At 42.1% G+C, this 18,212-nt stretch overlaps 1 protein-coding gene across 9 annotated transcripts in view; it reads left to right on the top strand.

Moving 5' to 3' along the window:
• Positions 1–18,212, top strand: part of MCTP1 (multiple C2 and transmembrane domain containing 1) — a 280,669-nt gene that overhangs the window by 131,852 nt on the left and 130,605 nt on the right. For 8 of the 9 annotated variants that reach the window (XR_012635495.1, XM_074931517.1, XM_074931516.1 and 5 more), the window contains one exon: positions 2,183–2,221. The exons of the other annotated variant lie outside the window; for it this stretch is intronic. Coding sequence is in view for 7 of the 8 variants with exons in the window: in XM_074931517.1 (XP_074787618.1) it covers positions 2,183–2,221 (39 nt within the window). In the remaining variant the exon portion in view is untranslated. The remainder of the gene's footprint in view (positions 1–2,182; positions 2,222–18,212) is intronic. 9 annotated transcript variants of the gene reach the window in all.

Raw genomic sequence — 18,212 nt, 5'->3', positions numbered from 1 at the left:
TTTTTCTCCATCAGAGTTCAGTGCACAAATTTCACCCCTGGAGCACTTGCAGAGCGACTCTGAGTCCATCACAGCTGCATGTCTCACGTGTCTTCTCCACAACCGTTGTTTCCAGCCGTGGTCTCAGGAGCAGCTCTCTGCTGCAGGACATGAGAAAGTTGATGAGAACTGTTGCCTGGGGCCAGCAGAGATTGGGGACTATGTTCCGCCACTGCCAGTGGCCTGAATAGCACAGAAAATGGAAAAAAAGGAAATAGGAGTGCTACTCAGAAGTTGCTCTTTAATGAGAATAAAATTCACAGCATTCTTTTTTTCTTAATTTATCCCAAATGATGCTTAATATTTTTTTTTTTGCTACATATGAAAATATTAATGACATTAATATGCTGTCAATTTGCTTGCTGTCTTAAATCTTACAATGCAATATTTATTTTTTTTTAATTTGCCAGAGGGATAACAGCATCACAGAACAAAAAAAAAAAAAAGAAAAGAGAATGACAGAGATGGATTCAGCTCATGGAATATTCTCAGATTAAAAAGTTCCATGTAGATCATCCACCCTCACCTGCCTGGTGCTATATATTTGTTTTATTGGCTTCTGAGGATGGGTACGATGGCTCCAGCTTACCCTGCTGCAGGTGGTGATGCTCAGCGAGCATGATCGTACGTTTCTGTAGCTACTGCCCAGACCCCACACCTCGGAGCTGATGTAATATCGGATGTGTAGTTAATCACCTGCTGGGCCGTGCTCTCCTCCTTGCTCGCAGCCTGGTCTGAAGGCTGGTGAAGCTGAGTTTCTGCTCTGACTTGTAGCTGTGTCAGATTCAGCAGCGATGAGGAAGGGAGGAGCTATGCTGGACAGGACCCAGAAACTCAGAGATTTTCTCCAGAGCCTGATGTGGGCCTCAGGCTGCTTAATTCTTATGTGCCTCTCCTGTAAAAATGAGTTTGCTGGCTTTCTCCAGCTTTAGAAAACACTTAGTGTATTTTCCAAAGTGCCACAGATATCATTAATTTACAGCAAAGCCTAATTGTCCGTAGTGGCTTAAAAATTTTCCTCAGCAGCTAGTTGTTTTTCGTCTCATTAAACTGTGCCTATTTGAAGAAATTCTAGATATTTCAAAAATACAAACCCCACATATTTTCTCCCATTTTTTTTCCCATGTAATACTTTTTATTTCTTAGCAAGGAAGATGTTTGCATTTCAAAATCTATTTCCGTTATCTGAAAAAGAAAGCGTTTTTGCAGTAGTGAATAAAAATACTGTTTTTCAGTACAAAGTTTCAATAGAAATTACTGGCCTGTGATTTATTCTTGCTCAGTGTCCACAACAGGCTGCTAAATGTTATTGAATTCTATAAATTAATTTATCTGTGTTCCCACGGAACTGCTTTAAGCAACAGTCGTGTTCACAGATAAATTGTCCACATACATCTTGACCAGTATGTCTCCTTTATTTAACGATTAAGCATCTATGTCTATGGACACTGGACACGTTGCCCCCCGGCATGTCAGAGCATTGTCTCTAGCAGTGCCAAGGTTTTACAGATTATTTAGGTAATGGGATGGGGCTACTGCATTTTGTGTTTTTTAAAGAGTCAAGGTGTGAATTTTTTTCTATCCCATTGTATATACTTACCAAACCAAAGACCTATTTTTGCTGCTGTGAAACTAATTAGCAGTGGTAACCATAAGGATTTTGTAATAGATGCATGTTGTCCAAGGAGCCTTATGCAGGATTTTTCTTATGTGGCTACACCTCTGAGCTAAACAGTAATGTTCTGAAAAATAGGAGTACATTAATATTAAAAAAACTATAATTCAAGTATCAGTCAAAATTGAAGCCACTATCAGTAATGGCACGTTAATTTTTTTCATTTGCTGATCTAATTTTTTCTTTTTTTTCCTTTTTTCCTTTTTTTTTTTTTTAAAAAAAACCCAACACGATTTCACATAATGCATTGTCTCCAGAAATTCTTATCACCCCAAAAAGTATGCCTGGGTGTGAACAGTGCTGCTAGTTGTCTGGATTTATTTCAGTCTTGTGTAGCTGTCACTGGAGTGTCGTGCTGCTGCTTCAGTTGTAGTGGTGGTTAAATGTGGATTGTCCCGCTGGAGACAGTTGGCCTCCTTTTCTGTATTGCAGAGAAAAGGTAATTAAAATGCTCTATTTTATTTTCAGACAATGCTAATGAGGAAGAGTTGGAAAAGATCAAGTAAGGTAACTTTTAGCATGTGGTCTTCTGGCTTTTTTTTTTTTAGAAGAACTGTGATGTTTTACCAAACATACCATCTAGGTCTGGAAGCTTATTCTCCTTCAAGTTGTGTTTTAATGACATTGTTTTGTGTTTCATCAAATCAGAATCATGAAACAGTTGAGCTTTGAATGTAATAATCATGAAACCTCCCAACTTTCTTACAGCATTTTAGCCTATCTTGAAATCATCCAGTAACTCCCTGTAAGTGGCAAACATGTCCCGACTCTTTCTCTAAATCTTCTCTCATGTATAAACTATTTCCGTAAATCTTAATTGTTAACGTTAGGAAGGGATTCATGCCAAAGGGTGACTTTCATTTTCCTGTTACTCGTCTTACGAATTAGATTTTTTGTGTGGAAGTTTTCACGGTGATGCTTCTCAAAGGCAAATTTCCCTGATTGCGGGTGGTGCACAGATGACGGGGTAGCCAGGCCTTCCAGGAGCAGAGTCCTTAAGGAATCATTCTCGGTCTCCACTTTGTACAGCTCTTCAGATGCCTCTTCAGGCAAATTCGGAGTCTGGCTTTCCTCTTCAGAGTCATGCGAGTGTTAAAAAGGAGCAGTTTATGCTCTTTTCTACTAGACTGGGAGTTTGACTGTAGTGGAATACAATCCCTTCTTACCTTCTTCCTCTATGTGTCTCCAAAAAGATAATGTGTATAGTTTCTCAGCAGTTTTCTGGCCACTCTTCCCTAATGCTACTGTGCTGCTTTCAAGTTTTAATCCTTCTTCTTCTTAGTATAATTAAAAATAGAATTAAAATTTCTCAAAGTCTTGAGCTGCTGTGGTAGATCTGGGGTGGGTTTTTTTTGAGATATTATCATGTAAAGGTGTTAAAATCAGAAGAAATGAAATAGCTATGTGGGCTGATTTCACTTGTTTTGTAAAGCCATTTACTTTGCTAGCAAATTGATGCACAAATCTGGGTAGAAGGTTATCAATAAACTGTGTTGTATATAGTGCTCACTGACAAATGTTTGCATGGTATTTTTAACCTTTTTTTTTTTTTTTTTTTTTAAAAAGAGCATTTTTCATAATTCTTGGTTTAGGGGTGGGATTTTCACACAGTCTGCTGCTGTGATACAGGACAGTACTCAATGTCTTTCCTTTTTGAAACCTGTGAAGCAAAGAATACTAGGTGAAGTGGTGATATGTCGTATTTTGATTCTCATATGGTTCGTGTAACTTTTCCTGAAATAGCCAAGATGCTCAAACTGCTGAAGAGCTAATGAAGAGCTGTGAGGATGGTGAAGGGCAGAGATGCTTTGCATCACGTAAGTGATGCGTTAACTCCTGGTGTGCTGAATGTGTTGGATGACAGTTTGTACAACTCGTTTATTAAGAACTTTCCCATATTTCAAATTCCAAACTGACAGCACTGTGGGCTGCAGTGATCCTGAGCGAATGGCAGAACATGATAGCTGAAAATTCACCAGAGCTGCTCAAGTGAATTATTTATCCGTGCTCTCCTTTGTTACATTCATTTGATAACATTTCATTCAGTAGTTGCCATTTTTGCAAAGGGTCATATCAGAAGATCTGGCAAATAGCGAATGTATGAATTTAAATATTGCATTTTTCTACTGAAGTAATAATTTTACCTAGAGCTGTAATACACATATATCATCTTGCAGGCACTGTTGTATGTGTGATTTATATACAGAAGTATCTCAGTCAAACCTCAGGAGCTCATTTGCCTCTGGGGCTGTTAACAGAGTTCTGAATTCTTGGTGTGCTGTCAGGAAAAAAAATTTTAAAAAATCTTGTATTTACAAAGAGTTCCTTCAAAGGAACTGCTATTCTCTGGGGTGCAGGATGATCAATATTAAGTAAGACAAAATTTGCTGATTTTAAAAAAATGTATAGAAATAGGTGCTTAGTGCTGTTAGATAATAGAGAAGTGCCCTGTTTGAGATCCTTCTTCTTCAGGAGATCCTTCTCCTGAGAGCAAAGATAAAACAGTTTATTAACTTTTTTTGAGAGGCATCGTTATAAAATTTTTAAAAACTTATGTTTTTAGCTCTCTAGAGTCTTTACAATGGCACTTCTAGTAAATAAATTTGATTTTACAGATTATGACAGTATATTTTACTTTTTAAGTTTATGTACTTGAAGTCTACCTTTCCTGTAGCTTGAAGTTATCCTTGGGCATGGGTAGCAGCAGTGAAAAGAACAGTAACTAACCTCTGTAACATTATTATGGTATTCATCTGCTTGCAAACGGTTGCTTTGACCAAATTATGAGTCTCTGCTTTAAATACTGCTCCCACTGTTAAGGTCTCAAAAAGTAGCTGTGCATTTTATTTATTTGGTGTGTAAACCAGTCTTTTTAAACTCACTAGTCTTGTAAACGTTTGTTGTTGCGATGCATTGCAAAAATGCAACACCGCTTTTGCTTTTGTTGTTAGGTTTTTTCCTTCTATTGTGGTTGTTTTTTGGTGGGGGTTTTGTGAGTTTTTTGTGGTTTTGTTTTTTACTTTTCCCTATCATGTTTGCTTTATACCAGACATACTCTTCATCAAAATTCATGGGAGCTAGATCACTCCCCACGCTGTCCAGGTCAGCGGGAATGCTCGTCTTTCACTGAATCTAGCAAAAATTGCATTCTAACAGTTTTGAAGTCAGAGCGTTTACATCACATCCTTGTGCGGTGAAAAGGAAAGGCAAACTTCTGTCCGGTGACAGCAAACTCCTGGTGGGCTATTTAAAAAAAAAACCAACCCAAAGCTGCTTATTTAAAAAAAACCCCTCCAAAACCTTCTGCTGTCAAGTTACAACGGGCATTTGGTTTCAAGCTGATTGTTTTATTTTGTCCAGCACAAGCTTGGTGTTGAACTAAAGCAAACTGGTGGCCAGTGACTGTGACTTTGCAGGTGGGCTGTCGGCTGCATGGCTGAGGAGAGGAGGCAGCTCCATTTCTGCCACCGCGTCTGTACCTCCAGCGAAGGTGGAAGTGGATTATTCAAAGTTTCATGCACTTTCTTATGGTCCATGTGTTTGGTCAGTAATCTCACCGTGCTCGTGCCTTGGTTTCTGTGGTTTAGGGTTCCGTTTGTTAGATATTCTGTGGGTTAACAGACAAGTGCTGCAGCAAAAACGGTGCTTGTAGGATCTGAGTAGTTCCTCAGCCGTTCCTTTAAACCAAATAGAGGAACTTGTAGCTTCGTTTTTCTTTTTAAAAAGCTACTGGAAAAACTTTGACCTGTGAAAAATAGCTTTTCCCTCTGTGTATGGATCTGATCTGATCTGCTTCCATGGTTCTCCACCTCCACGGCAGTTTTCACTTAGGGCGGGTTTTCCTTTTTGCATTAATTCCTCTGCTGAAGAGGCAGACTTTCCTGATGGCTCTCGTTCTTTGGGTTGAAGGAAACAAACTTCCTGCTTCTCTTCTGCTTTCTAAACTGTCTAGATACCAGATCTAATTTTCTAGAACAGTTGTTGTGGTCTAGGTATAAAAAGAGCATAGAAAATCCCAAACTTACATGAGGTAATTTATTACTAATAGTCAACCTCTGACAGTGGGACGAATGGTTTTGATTGCTGAGGTGATTTCCATTACAGAATCCTGGAGGTGCAAGCTATCTGTGTGCTGAGAAATAAAACACTGCTGTCTCTAGAAAGGGCCAGGGCAGACTCACTGGGAAGGGTTGTTTTCTCCTTTTGCCTCTGGTTACAAAACCAAAAAATCAGTTCTGACTTATTTACTCATCCTCCGCAGCACAGAGGCTTCATCAGTTGCTGAGGAAAAGGTTTGGAAGGGACCCTATTAAAATGTTGGCAACATATAACTGAGTTAGAAACACACACATTGCTCTTTCTCTTCATCATGTTTTTAATGTTCAATGCAGTGCATCAAAAATAATAGTTAAAAAGAAAGCTTAGCATTTTCTTTACCATTATGAACCCTAAAGCTGATAACAGAGGAGAAGATACTGTTTAAATGCAGTTTTTTTCTCATGTAAAAATGATGTTCTCGTTAATGAACTTCTTCATCCTCATTCTTCTCTTAGGTTCTAATGGTGAAATTTTGTGACTTTTGCCACGCCTTTACTACCAAGATTTTCAAAAGTTAAAATCTTACTGCTTCTAGCACTTTTTAATGTGAAGTGGTGTTTAACTGTCGAATCAAAAGCATAACTGCTAACTTGGAGTCACTGAAACTGCAATTGCAGTTCGGCACTGACGAATGTATTTTCCAGCCCAAATCACAACTTTCCCTTGATGATAGCTGGAAATGGGGAGGGGGAAGATCCTACGTTCTGTTTTTTAAAGAAAACCCCACAGCTTGTACTTTAAAGAGTTGTCAAGTAATCCTGCCTGCATTTGACAGTTAATTGTTTGGATCTTTTAGGCAGAAGGCTTTCTTTGGGCAGTCTTCCTCAAAGAGCGTTTCGTTTTATGTAGAGCAGGCAGATATTTCTGTGAAGAAACCGAAGACACCCATAAATACTTTATGAAAGATCATTTGTTCCCTCTGCTGCTGTACAATTTGCTGTATGGTTACAGGAGGTTAATTCAGAAAAGGGTAAGGGACTGTGGCTTTAGGTGTTGCTATTTATTTGCAGGGTAATGCACACACGGCTTACTTCGAAACTTTCATCCTTGCTGTGCTGGCTGGGAGAAATGGAAGCAAAAAAACAGGAGACAGGGGACTTCAGAAGTGAGGAGAATGTCTCTGGAGGATGAGGGCAGTGCAAGGCAGGTAGTGCTGGTGAACAGGCTGAACCTCACTTGCCAGAAGTTCACGTGTCTGGGATAGTTAAAAATCTACCTGTGTGCAGGGTGGGTGTCAAAAAGACAGAAAATAGGATTAACAGCCTGAAAAGTTGTCTTCCTGCCTTAAAGTGGGAACAATGACAGCTAAACTGTGTTTGACAGGTGTTTGTTTAATCTGTCCTTAAAAATCTGCAGTGATGGATATTCTACATCCTCCCCAGAGAGGCAGTTCCAGTGCTTAACTATCATTTCCATTCAAGGCTGTTTTTTTTTCCCTGGTGTCTAATGGTATCTCCCATGGTGCAAATTAAGCTCATCTCTTCCCACAGCACAGATGGATATGTTTGATCACAGTGATTTGGGCACAATTTATATACATATTTTGGAGTGAGTCTGAAAAAAGCCTTTGAAAAATGTGTGTGTGTGTGTGTTTATATATACTTAATGCACAGGGAAGTTTTGGGTGCTGGAATATTAACAATTTGAAAGGGTGTAAGAGGAAACAAAATTAGTGGTATTTGGAATGAAGCTTTATTTGCTGGGTGTTCACTCACACATAGTGTCAGAGCATGGATGCAGCCTCTTTGTAGGGACGGGGACTGCACTAGCAGTTATAGATACTTCGTTTGTCTCCCTGCTTCTGCTGTGACATAGAGGGACATGACACGATGTGGATTTACTGGCCATTCCCAGAGAAAAGAAATGTGTCAGATAAATGTCTTTTGCTTTCATCTGAGAACCTTCGCAAGTTTCGTGGTGTTCACCTGTAGGACAACAAAGCTGACCACGTAAGGTGAGAGCACTGAGGTCTGATACCTGCTGGAAAGTTCTGGAAAGGGCCCATACAGTCTGCTACTCAAATAAGCAAAATACCCATCTTTAACGCTGTCACTGAGAGGAGTGTGCAGCGCCTGAGTCTTCTTGTCCTAAGCTTTCAGGGTGGAAAACATTGGGAAATTAAGGTTGGTTTGATTGGTTGTCAATGACTTACCTTTCTGCTTACTCAGTTTACGAGACAGGAGAATGAGAGTGATGAAGCTCTGCCTTGATATTAATTTAGGCCTTCCAGACTGAAAATGCAAAGGTGTCAGTGTAATTTTTGCCTTGTAGGCAACAGTTGTCCTCCCTCGTTGTGAACTTGGATAGTAACCCTGGTGTAGCTCCTGTGTTCGCTAGGCTGATGAGTTGGTGACCCTAGAGATATTCATAACGAGAATGGGTAACCAAAAGCCATAACACTGGCTAACTGAGCTGCTTGTATTCCTTGGGTTTTTACAAAAGTTCTGAGGAAATTGTCATGTTCCCACATAAAGGTTTGATTTTCTCCTAACAGCATTTCCTGACATTTATTTGAAAAATTTTTGACCAGCTTAGCTAGAGGATGAGTGGGGTGCTATCCCGTATAAATAGTTTACTTCAGCAAATCTTACATTCCTGGAGAACTAATAAATACACTCACTGCCTCTGTGCACAATTTGTATATTCTGTATATAAGAAGTAAGATCAGCTCGTGATTTCCTATGTAACTACAACTATTTAAGCAAAGGTATTTTAATGAAGACAGTACCTTTTAGCCAAAGCATACTGAGAGAGAACTCTGTCAGAAATGTTCATTTCACTGAAAATTGTTTTCATCTGAATAAGGATCTACGCTTGCCCTTTTCACATCTGTGTGAGAGTTGCCATTAAATTGAGTTCAAACATGATCAGACCCCATGTTAAACTTGCCACATTAATGGCACATAAAAAAAAAAAACATCAGAAGAAATTTTTGAGTGCTTTAATGTAAGGACAAACAGAGGAACAAGTGTTTTGGCATCTTAGCCAAACATAGTAGGGGAAAAAGATATTTAATAATCATCTGCTGTGCCCTATCAAGTCACAGTATTGCTGAAAAATTTGGAGGAAAAGATCAGGTGTCACCTTCTCTTCTCTTACACCTTCTCTTCTGTTTCATATTATCAAAGATAAGTTTAGATCTGGGAATACTAGAATGCACTAAAATGTAATAATACTCTTAATTTATACTGTTAATGTGTGATGAGCTGTTTCAGTGTGATCAATTGGAACCAAAGGTCCGTGCTTCCCAGAAATGAAGATAAATTAGTCTGGGTTGCAACAGGTTATGGATAGACTGAGTAAAAATACGTTATCATCCCAAAGTAATAACTGAGAAGCTACTTCTGATTAAGTACAACTGGTTATTAAAGAGTGTACTTAACTGCCAAAGGGAAATGAATTAAAGTGGTTTTTTTGCATTTAGATAACTATTTTTGCTTTAATTCTGCTTCAGAAATTTTTTGCATATACCTTTAAAGGGAAAAATACAGTTCATGGACATTTTAAACAAAAACGAATTGCAAAATGCAAGGCTTTCAGCTAACTGCTGCATGTTTTTTAAATTTATTTTTGAAGCTTTTCTAAAAATACGTGTGTTCTAGTTACACAAACTAAAGTGCCAAAAGCTGTGGCCTTATTAACCGATGCTTTTATGCCCAGAGTATTTAGTTTGGGTGACTCCTGATTTGTCTTTTCCTAATATCAAAAGCCTTATGAAGCATTTTTTGCTGTTTAAAAATTGAAACAAATGCTTTTCCTCTTCAGTAAGATGCGTCTTGAGTAGAGAATAGAATTGGATATAGCAAGTCATGGTCTAAGGATTGCAAAGACTAGCAGAAGCATAGAGTTGTGTGATGTTGTGTAATTGAAGGTATTTGCAGTCAGTTCAATCCTGCAACTAAAACTCTGTGGAATTTCAGAACAAAAGGTGGAATTACTGGGTTTGGGTTTTTAAGAAGAATCTTTTAAGATTGAGAAAATACTTGCTCTTGTAAGCCATGAGGTTCTAGGTGTCAGTTTATCAGCTGTAAATAGTGCTTGATGGAAAGCTACTAAATAATGGAATAGGAGTGAAAAACGTCAGAATAGATACACCAGTCTGTTAGACATCTGGTTATAAAAATTATGCAAATATTTGGTGAGGCTTATATTTGCATTACTTGCATGTGAGCGATAACAGCTGATTCTGTTCACAATCAAGACAGCAGAGTAGCATTTCGTTGTGGGGTTTTCTGGTTTCGTGCCCGCAGTTCCAAAAGCACAGGGAGTTTCCATCAAGCGTCGGTGGCTGCTGTCCTTCTGTGTGTCACGTTCACGTCGGTGTCGGGACCGTGGTGACGCTGGGCATCCCGGGCAGGAACGGGGTCATCAGGAAACCCGCTGACTTTCACTTTCTGCAGCCACAGTTTCCTAGAGGAGCTGTTGGCAGGAAGACAAGGGAGAAGGTTAGGATTGTATTGACACAGCCTCTCTGGCATCTCCTGCTGCCACACTGTTGTCTTCTATAAATATTGCCACCCTTTTCTAGACAAAAACAAGTCACAGTGAGTGCTCAGTAGAGTCACAGCCTTCATCATATTACACCTGAGCTGGCTCCAGCCAGGGCACTGAAGCAGAATGCACAACTGTTGGATTTAGCGAACCGCAGACGTGCGTGAAATGCTGCAAAAGTGTCAGCTCTCATTGCAAATATTGTAGTGTCACCACCAGAGTGCTGCTACAGTGACAATATCGTGTTGTTAAATGTCCTAAAACAGATTTAACATGGCAGTTTTATTGAAAACACACAGGGTATAGGGCGGTGTAAATTTCTCCACTACAGAAATTTAAATTAGCTTCACCCATAATTTAAATATCCTAAATCATAAAATATAGTTGATAGAATCTTAAGGTAAATGTTCTTTCATATTGCAGTAATTATCAGTGGTAGTTCCTTTACAAAACTTGCTTAGTCACAGTGAGCAAACATTAAAAAGGAATCACCACGATCCCATCGAAGGCGTTTCTGTACCTCAGTGCCTACACATTGATGACTTCTGCAAGGTGTTACACTCCGTGTAGTTCCTAATAGAGGAAAAAAGTGTTGTGAATGCACGTGACTTGGTGTTTTCGTTGTGTGGCCAAGGGATGTAGAACTAGCAGCTGTATCTATTGACATCCTCAGTCTTTATTTTAAATGTTTTATCCAAGCTGTGCAAGCGTGCCAGAAACTGGGTGAGAAGAATTCTGTTTACTGGAGTCTTCAGCAGTCATTTACAACATGGCTTTGATTCACTCCACTTATTTGTACATCTGTCCTCTGTTCAGCAAGGGAGTGGGGTATCATTCTTTCCCACATTATTTCATTTATTCCAGTCTTTACTGGTACTTTATTTAAAGTTTCCGAGCCAAAGTAATTCTTTGGGTAGAGATACCTCTTCAGGACATACAGCTGCATTATTTATTTGCTTTTTAAAACTTTTTTTTTTTTTTTTTTACATGTTATAGGCACACTGTTCTGTTTCTGTCTGTTGTTCAACTATTCTTGAAGGGTAAATTTAGTGCTCAAGGACACAGAGAAGGGGTGTGTCCTAGCGGTGTGTGTAATGAGGAGATTTAGTAAAAGCAGGGTCTGTTCGCATGGGCACAAGCACATGCAGTGAGAGGGCTGAGCAGTGAAGAGTTGAGGTCAGACTGGGAGAGGACAGATGAGTTTCTCCAACTCATTGTGGGCTAGAGTTTCAAAGTCACTTCGATTACCCAAAGAGAAATACTTACGGGACTTTTCAAATAAATACTTAGAATTTTTCAAAAGTACTGAAGGGGGAAGGGGGCAAAACACCAGCCCATCTGAAGTGCATGTATACCCATGCACAGAGCATGGGTAACAAACAGGAGGAGCTTGAAGCCGTGATGCAACAGGAAAATTATGTCGTGGCTATCACAGAAACATGGTGGGATGTCTCCCATGACTGGAGTGTGCCAGTAGATGGCTACAAGCTCTTTAGGAGGGACAGACAAGGAAGGAGAGGTGGGGGGTGACACTGTATGTTAGGGACTGTTATGATTGCTTTGAGTACAAGAGAAGACAGGGTGGGGTGTCTTTGGTTAGAATCAGGGGGAAGGCCAACAGGGCAGATGTTGTAGTAGGAGTCTACTATAGGCCACCCACCCAGGACAGAGAGATGGATGAAATATTCTATAGGCATTTAGGAGAAATCTCATGATCGCTTGCCCTTGTTCTTGTGGGAGACTTTAACTTCCCAGACTTCTGCTGGAAATACAACATGGCAGAGCAGGACCAGTCCCGGAGATTCCTGAAATGTGTGGGAGAACTTCCTGACACAGCTGGTGAGAGAACTGACCAGAGAAGGTGCCCTGCTGGATCTCCTCTTTGTGAACAGGGAAGGGCTGGTGGAGGATGTGGCAGCTGTGGGCACAGCGATCATGAAATACTATAGTTCTCTATTCTTAGAGAGGCCAGGAGAGGGCTGAGCAGGACTGACATCCTGGACTTCCAAAGGGTTGACTTTGTCTTGTTTAGGCACCTGCTTGACAGGATCCCCTGGGAGACTGTCCTGAAGGGTACAGGGGCCCAGGAAGGCTCGGCGCTCTGCAAGAAGGAAGTGTTAATGGCTCAGGAGCAGGCGGTCCCCAGGGGCTCTAAGAGAAACCGGCAGCAGAGAAGACCACACTGGCTGAACAGGGAGCTTTGTCTGCAACTCAGAGGAAAAAGAGAGTTTACAGCCTTTGGAAGAAGGGGCTAGCCACACACAGTGATTACAGAGAGGCTGTGAGGCTGTGCAGGGTGGAAATCAGGAGGGCTAAAGCCCAACTGGAAATTAATTTGGCCTCAGCAATCAAGGATAACAAGAAAAGTTTCTGTAAGTATGTCAGTAGCAAAAGAAAGTCCAGGGATAGTCTCCATCCCCTGCTAGATGCAGGAGGAAATTTGGTAACAAGTGATGAGGAGAAGGCTGAGGTGCTTAATGACTTCTTTGCCTCAGTCTATAATAGCAAGTTCAGTTGTATTGATGAAATCCAGCCTCCACAGCCGGAATACAGAGACTGGGAGAACGACCCCCCTGCAATCCAAGAGACAGTCAGTGACCTGCTGCATCACATAGACATACGCCAGTCTGTGGGACTGGATGGGATACCCCGAGGGTGCTGAAGGAGCTGGCTGGGTGCTCGCCAGGCCACTTTCTATCATTTCCCAGCAGTCCTGGCTGACTGGGGAGGTCCCAACAGATTGGAAATTGGCCAGTGTGACACCCATCTATAAGAAGGATCAGAAGGATGATCCGGGAAATTACAGGCCTGTCAGCTTGACTTCGGTGCCCGGGAAGCTGATGGAGCAGCTCATCCTAAATACCATCATGCAACACATGTGGGACAACCAGATGCTCAGGCCCAGTCAGTGGGTTTATAAAAGGCAGGTCCTGCCTGACAAACCTGATCTCCTTCTGTGACAGAGCGAACTCATTATTGGATGAGGGAAAGGCTGTGGATGTTGTCTACCTTGACTTTAGCAAGGCCTTTGACACCATTTCCCGCAGCATTCTCCTGGTGAAACTGGCTGCTCGAGGCTTGGATGTGCACAGCTTCACTGGGTAAAAAACTGTCTGATGGCTGGGCCCAGGGAGTTGTGGTGAGCGGAGTTAAATCCAGTTGGCTGATGGTCACGAGTGGTGTCCCCCAGGGCTGGGTGCTGGGGCCACTCCTGTTTAACATCTTTATGGATGATCTGGACGAGGGGATCGAGGGCACCCTCAGTCAGTTTGCAGATGACACCCAGCTGGGTGGGAGTGTTGGTCTGCTCGAGGGTGGGGAGGCTGCAGAGAGACCTGGCCAGGCTGGAGCCATGGGCTGAGCCCAGCTGGGGGAGTTTCACTGAGGGCAAATGCCGGGGGCTGCCCTTGGGCCACAACAACCCCCAGCAGGGCTACAGGCCTGGGGAGGAGTGGCTGGAGAGCTGCCGGTCAGAGAGGGGCTGGGGGGGTGAGAATGAGCCAGAGTGTGCCCAGGGGGCCAAGGAGGGCAACGGCATCCTGGCTTGTGTCAGCACTGGCGTGGCCAGCAGGGACAGGGAAGGGATCTGAGCCCTGGGCTCGGCACTGGGGAGGCCGCCCCTCGCTGAGTGGGTTCAGTGTTGGGCCCCTCACCCCAAAAAGGCCATTGAATGACTCGAGCGTGGCCAGAGAAGGGCAACGGAGCTGGGGCAGGGTCTGGAGCACAGGTCTGCTGGGGAGCGGCTGGGGGGACTGGGGGGGTTCAGTCTGGAGCAGAGGAGGCTGAGGGGAGACCTCCTGGCCCTCTGCAACTCCCTGCCAGGAGGGGGCAGAGAGGGGGGATGAGTCTCTGGAGCCAAGGCCCCAGCGCCAGGCCCCGAGGGAATGGCCTCAAGCTGCCCAGGGCAGGGTCAGGCTGGCTCTGAGGAAGGATTTCTGTGCAGAAGGGGCTGTTGGGCGTTGGAATGGGCTGCCCAGGGCAGGGGGGAGTCCCCGGGATCCCTGGAGGGGTTGAAGAGTCGGGCTGAGCCAGCGCTGAGGGATCTGGGGGAGTTGGGAACGGTCAGGGGGAGGGTCATGGTGGGGCTGGAGGAGCTTCAAGGGATTTTCCAACCTGGACGGTTCTGTGATACTTACTAGAGGCATCTCTTCTTTTGAAGAAAGTAACAATAAAGTTGTGGCGATGAATACACTCATCAAGAACATGGTCTTGATGATCCTGGGAACAACGCCCAGATTCTGGCTAAGGGTAGTTGGTTTCCCACCCAGTAACGTTCCCATTAGCAAGTGACTACAGAGAACAGTAGTCCATGTGTAAGATCATCAGTCAGCTCTGACATGTTTGGCTAACTATATTAATCATACCTAATAGAGGATACAGTTCTCTGTCAGGAGATGTTCTGCTTTTGGCTTCCCTAGCCCTCCCACTACCCCACATTTAGACAGAATAGATGGAACACAAATGAACGCTATTTTTGTCATGTAACAAAATGTTGGGTTTGCATGCTGTTTATAGTAGAAGCATTAAAGCAGTGTGTGGATTTGAAAAGATGTTTCACAGGCAGCTTTCAGTATCCTTTGATGTGAAAGAATCCATTTCAGAAGACTAGTTTTAATTTCCTTTTGGGAAAAGGGAGAAAGCTTCACAACATGCAGTCTGCAACTGCTTTCCCTCCCCCACCTTTTGTTGTTGTTGTTGTTGTTGTTGGTTTTTTTGTTTGTTTGTTTAGAACATGTCAGGTGGGAATCTCCATGCCCACATATAAATGCACAAAAATGTGAATAATAATTCCATATTAATGTCAGTTGGTTATGGCCTGAGATTCTGACCTTTCTTCTTTCCAAACTGTGGCATTATATAGACAGTATGGCCAGTTTCAGATGGAAATATTACAAAATATATAACTTCCCACCTATTCCTGGAAAATTAAAAAGCTGTGCAGTTTCTTCATGTTTTTCTCTGTTTGTGGCAGAAGAGTGAAGCCTGGGTACAATACACATTAACTGCTTTCTGGGGGAAATAAATTATCTAAGAATTAGTCTTGAGAAATACACCTTCACAGGAGAAATTTGAAAAGATCTGTGCTCATTTCTTCATTTCACGGTTTCCCTTCTGACTTTGTAACTAACCGGCTATGGGCTGGATTGCAGAAGGTTGCTTAGATACCTAAAAATGTACCTAGAGATGATGTACCTGCCTCACAGTGTGCAATTAAGTTCATAAGGGGAGAACTCTAAAATATGAAATCAAGTCTTCTTTTCCCATCTTTTCATCTATTAGCTTTTTGCCAAATTTGAGTTGAAATCTAAACGTTTGTATTTATTTTACTTCCTACAAGAAAGACTATATGAAATGAGATATTATGTCAGTATCTGTAATTTCTGAGGGTGAGGAGGACTTTGGAAGGAAAGCATGTTTTAGGTGTCTGTTCAGATGCTCTTCGGTCTCATTTGGAAACAAGAGAGCTGCCACTCCGCTCTTCCTGGAGGAGGTCACGTAAGCCTGTGTCTTCCCTGTCCAGGAAATCTCAGTAGCTTTACGTCCAGTGAGCTGGACACCCGACTTTGTCCCTATGTCTCCCTTTTACTGTTCCATGGATCTGCGTGTTACCGATAAAGATGGGGGAAAAGAGCATCGCTGCGGTCCAGATTCCCCACCTTGAGGAGGAAACAGCCATGACCAGCTCACACCACTTTACTTCTAGCAGCCAGCTACTTTTCTTCCAGCAAACTGGGGTGTAGACTCTGCAGCTTTATTTGTCATTCAACGTGTTGCTGGATTCTGCAAGGCTCTTTGCACGTCCTAGATGGAAAAAATGACTCAAAAGGAATTTCTCCTGCAAGACATAGGCGCTTGTTCTTGGGGTTTCTTCCTGTCTCTTGTAAACTCCTGTCTGATACATCTGCCATTTTACGCTCTTGGTTGTTTAGATCTTGCCTTGCCACCTCGTATGTAAATTAACCCAGTTGATGAAACTCCCCACTGGTCATAAGAAATCAATGTGTTTTATATGTTGGCAGTTGCTCTAATGCAGCAAATTATTTTAAGAACTGTTGAAAGTATGGAATTCAGATCAAGTCTACTCTCTAAATGATCCGCTGTCTCATTTGTGATGAGTGAAGTAGAGAGCTGTGCAGTTGTGCTTAAGCTTTACTTTAAGAGTTGTAAATGCAAACTTGTGCTTATTTTCCATGGTAGTATCCTGGAAATCATTTGCATTCACATGCAAAATCCCCAACATAAGTCTCAGCTAACCGTTGCTTCTATTCTAGTATGAAATATCTTCCTAAATGTGCTTTGTCTCTTCTTTCAGTATCTCTCATCACCTGATGTTGAGGGCGGAGTCAGTTTTGGTTATTTACTATTCAGTCTTTCTTTTGTTCTAAACCTTCTAAGAAACTGGAACAATAAAAGAAAAATCTACCGCTTCTTCACAGGACAGTTCTCTGGCAATGTTGCCTGTATGCCACCAACGAAGGAGTATGTGTGTGTGCTGAGAGAAAAATTACAAAGTTTAATAATGTTCCCGTGTTGTAAATGAAGTCTCTTCTGTCAACTGAGTTTCCCACTTGTGCTCTAATTTTTGTGGAGTTTCTTCTATCTGGTGTCCCACTGCTGCTTCATGTCACAGATTAAATTAAAGGTTACTCCCCAGTTCCTTGTTTGTCTTTGGAAAAACAGTAAGTTTGTGAGAAGTTCCCGCACAGTCAAAACACTCATTTCAGGAAGAGAAATCAATAAATATAGTGAAATATTTTGGAAGTAACGATACCGTTTGGAATGAATATTCATTAGAAAACACAAATACATGCCAATGTGATACCTGAAGTGCTGCTAAAAACATGTTGTTGGGATTTGCTCCCACCCCAGCAGCCCCGGTCCTCCCGAGTCTGGAGGGTGCAGATTATCCCAGTGTGCTTTCTGTCATCTCCTCTGGGTGGTGAAGTAAAACTCCTGCCCTGAGCACTTGCATAGCTGCTAAACCATCCAGCTGTGTTTACCCTCTGCTAGTCTCAAGCCAAATTTGCACTGAATCCTTGTAACAGAGGTACTGCAGGTACGCAGGTGATGAAGCCAACCTTGCAACCCTTCACGTACGGAGGGTTGCTGAGCCCATAAAGCTTTTGTTGCTCAAACTACATTGCATAATAAAGAAAATGAGGATATTTGATATATTTACAGCTGGGCATACATGCAGACTTGTTTTCTAGGAAGAGTAATTGGTGAGTTTAAGTATTGTTTACCTATCTAGTGTCCTGATTTTAGATAAGATAACCTTGAATGAATAAAATTTCTGAATAAATGGGAGTGCCATGGGCAACTTTGCTCCTAAGTGCACCCGAGACGGGTTTGCCTACCTCAGGAATACAAAGGGATTTCCCACTTCTGGTACCCTGTACCCCCTGTAGCTCAGAGCAAGCTGGAGCTGGTCTGAAGTTCCTGGAGTTTACAACCCCCCGCTCTGCCACCCCTTCATGAGATCCACTGATGAATGCTGTGGCCATCTGCTCTGTCAGGATACGCGTGAATTTTCTTTGAGCCCCCAGAGCCAGCAGCTGAGGGTTCACAGTCCACAAGTTCCTGCACAATTTGGATCTGCAATGTCCTGTTTTGAAGCTCTTGCACTAATGTGTTGGTCTTTAATTCAGCTTTCCTTGCTGTTTCTGAGAATACCGCATCATTTGAGAGGGTGAGGTAGTTGTCATGTGCACGGGAGTTTATTGAGTTGTTTTTCCTTGGTCCATGCTTCTCATGGTGTGTTTATATTATTTTAATGGAAGTTTCATTTTCTTGCTGTTTTTTATGTTCATTTTCATTTTTGTTCAGGTTCATTCAATCATATGCTACTAATAGAAGAGACCATAACATTTATTTGAGATGTTGTTAGTTCTATCAGCAGGGAGAGAAG

The sequence above is a fragment of the Athene noctua genome, chromosome Z (genome assembly GCF_965140245.1).
Source record: "Athene noctua chromosome Z, bAthNoc1.hap1.1, whole genome shotgun sequence".
Taxonomy (NCBI): Eukaryota; Metazoa; Chordata; class Aves; order Strigiformes; family Strigidae; genus Athene; species Athene noctua.
This window is presented reverse-complemented; position numbering and strand designations above follow the sequence as displayed.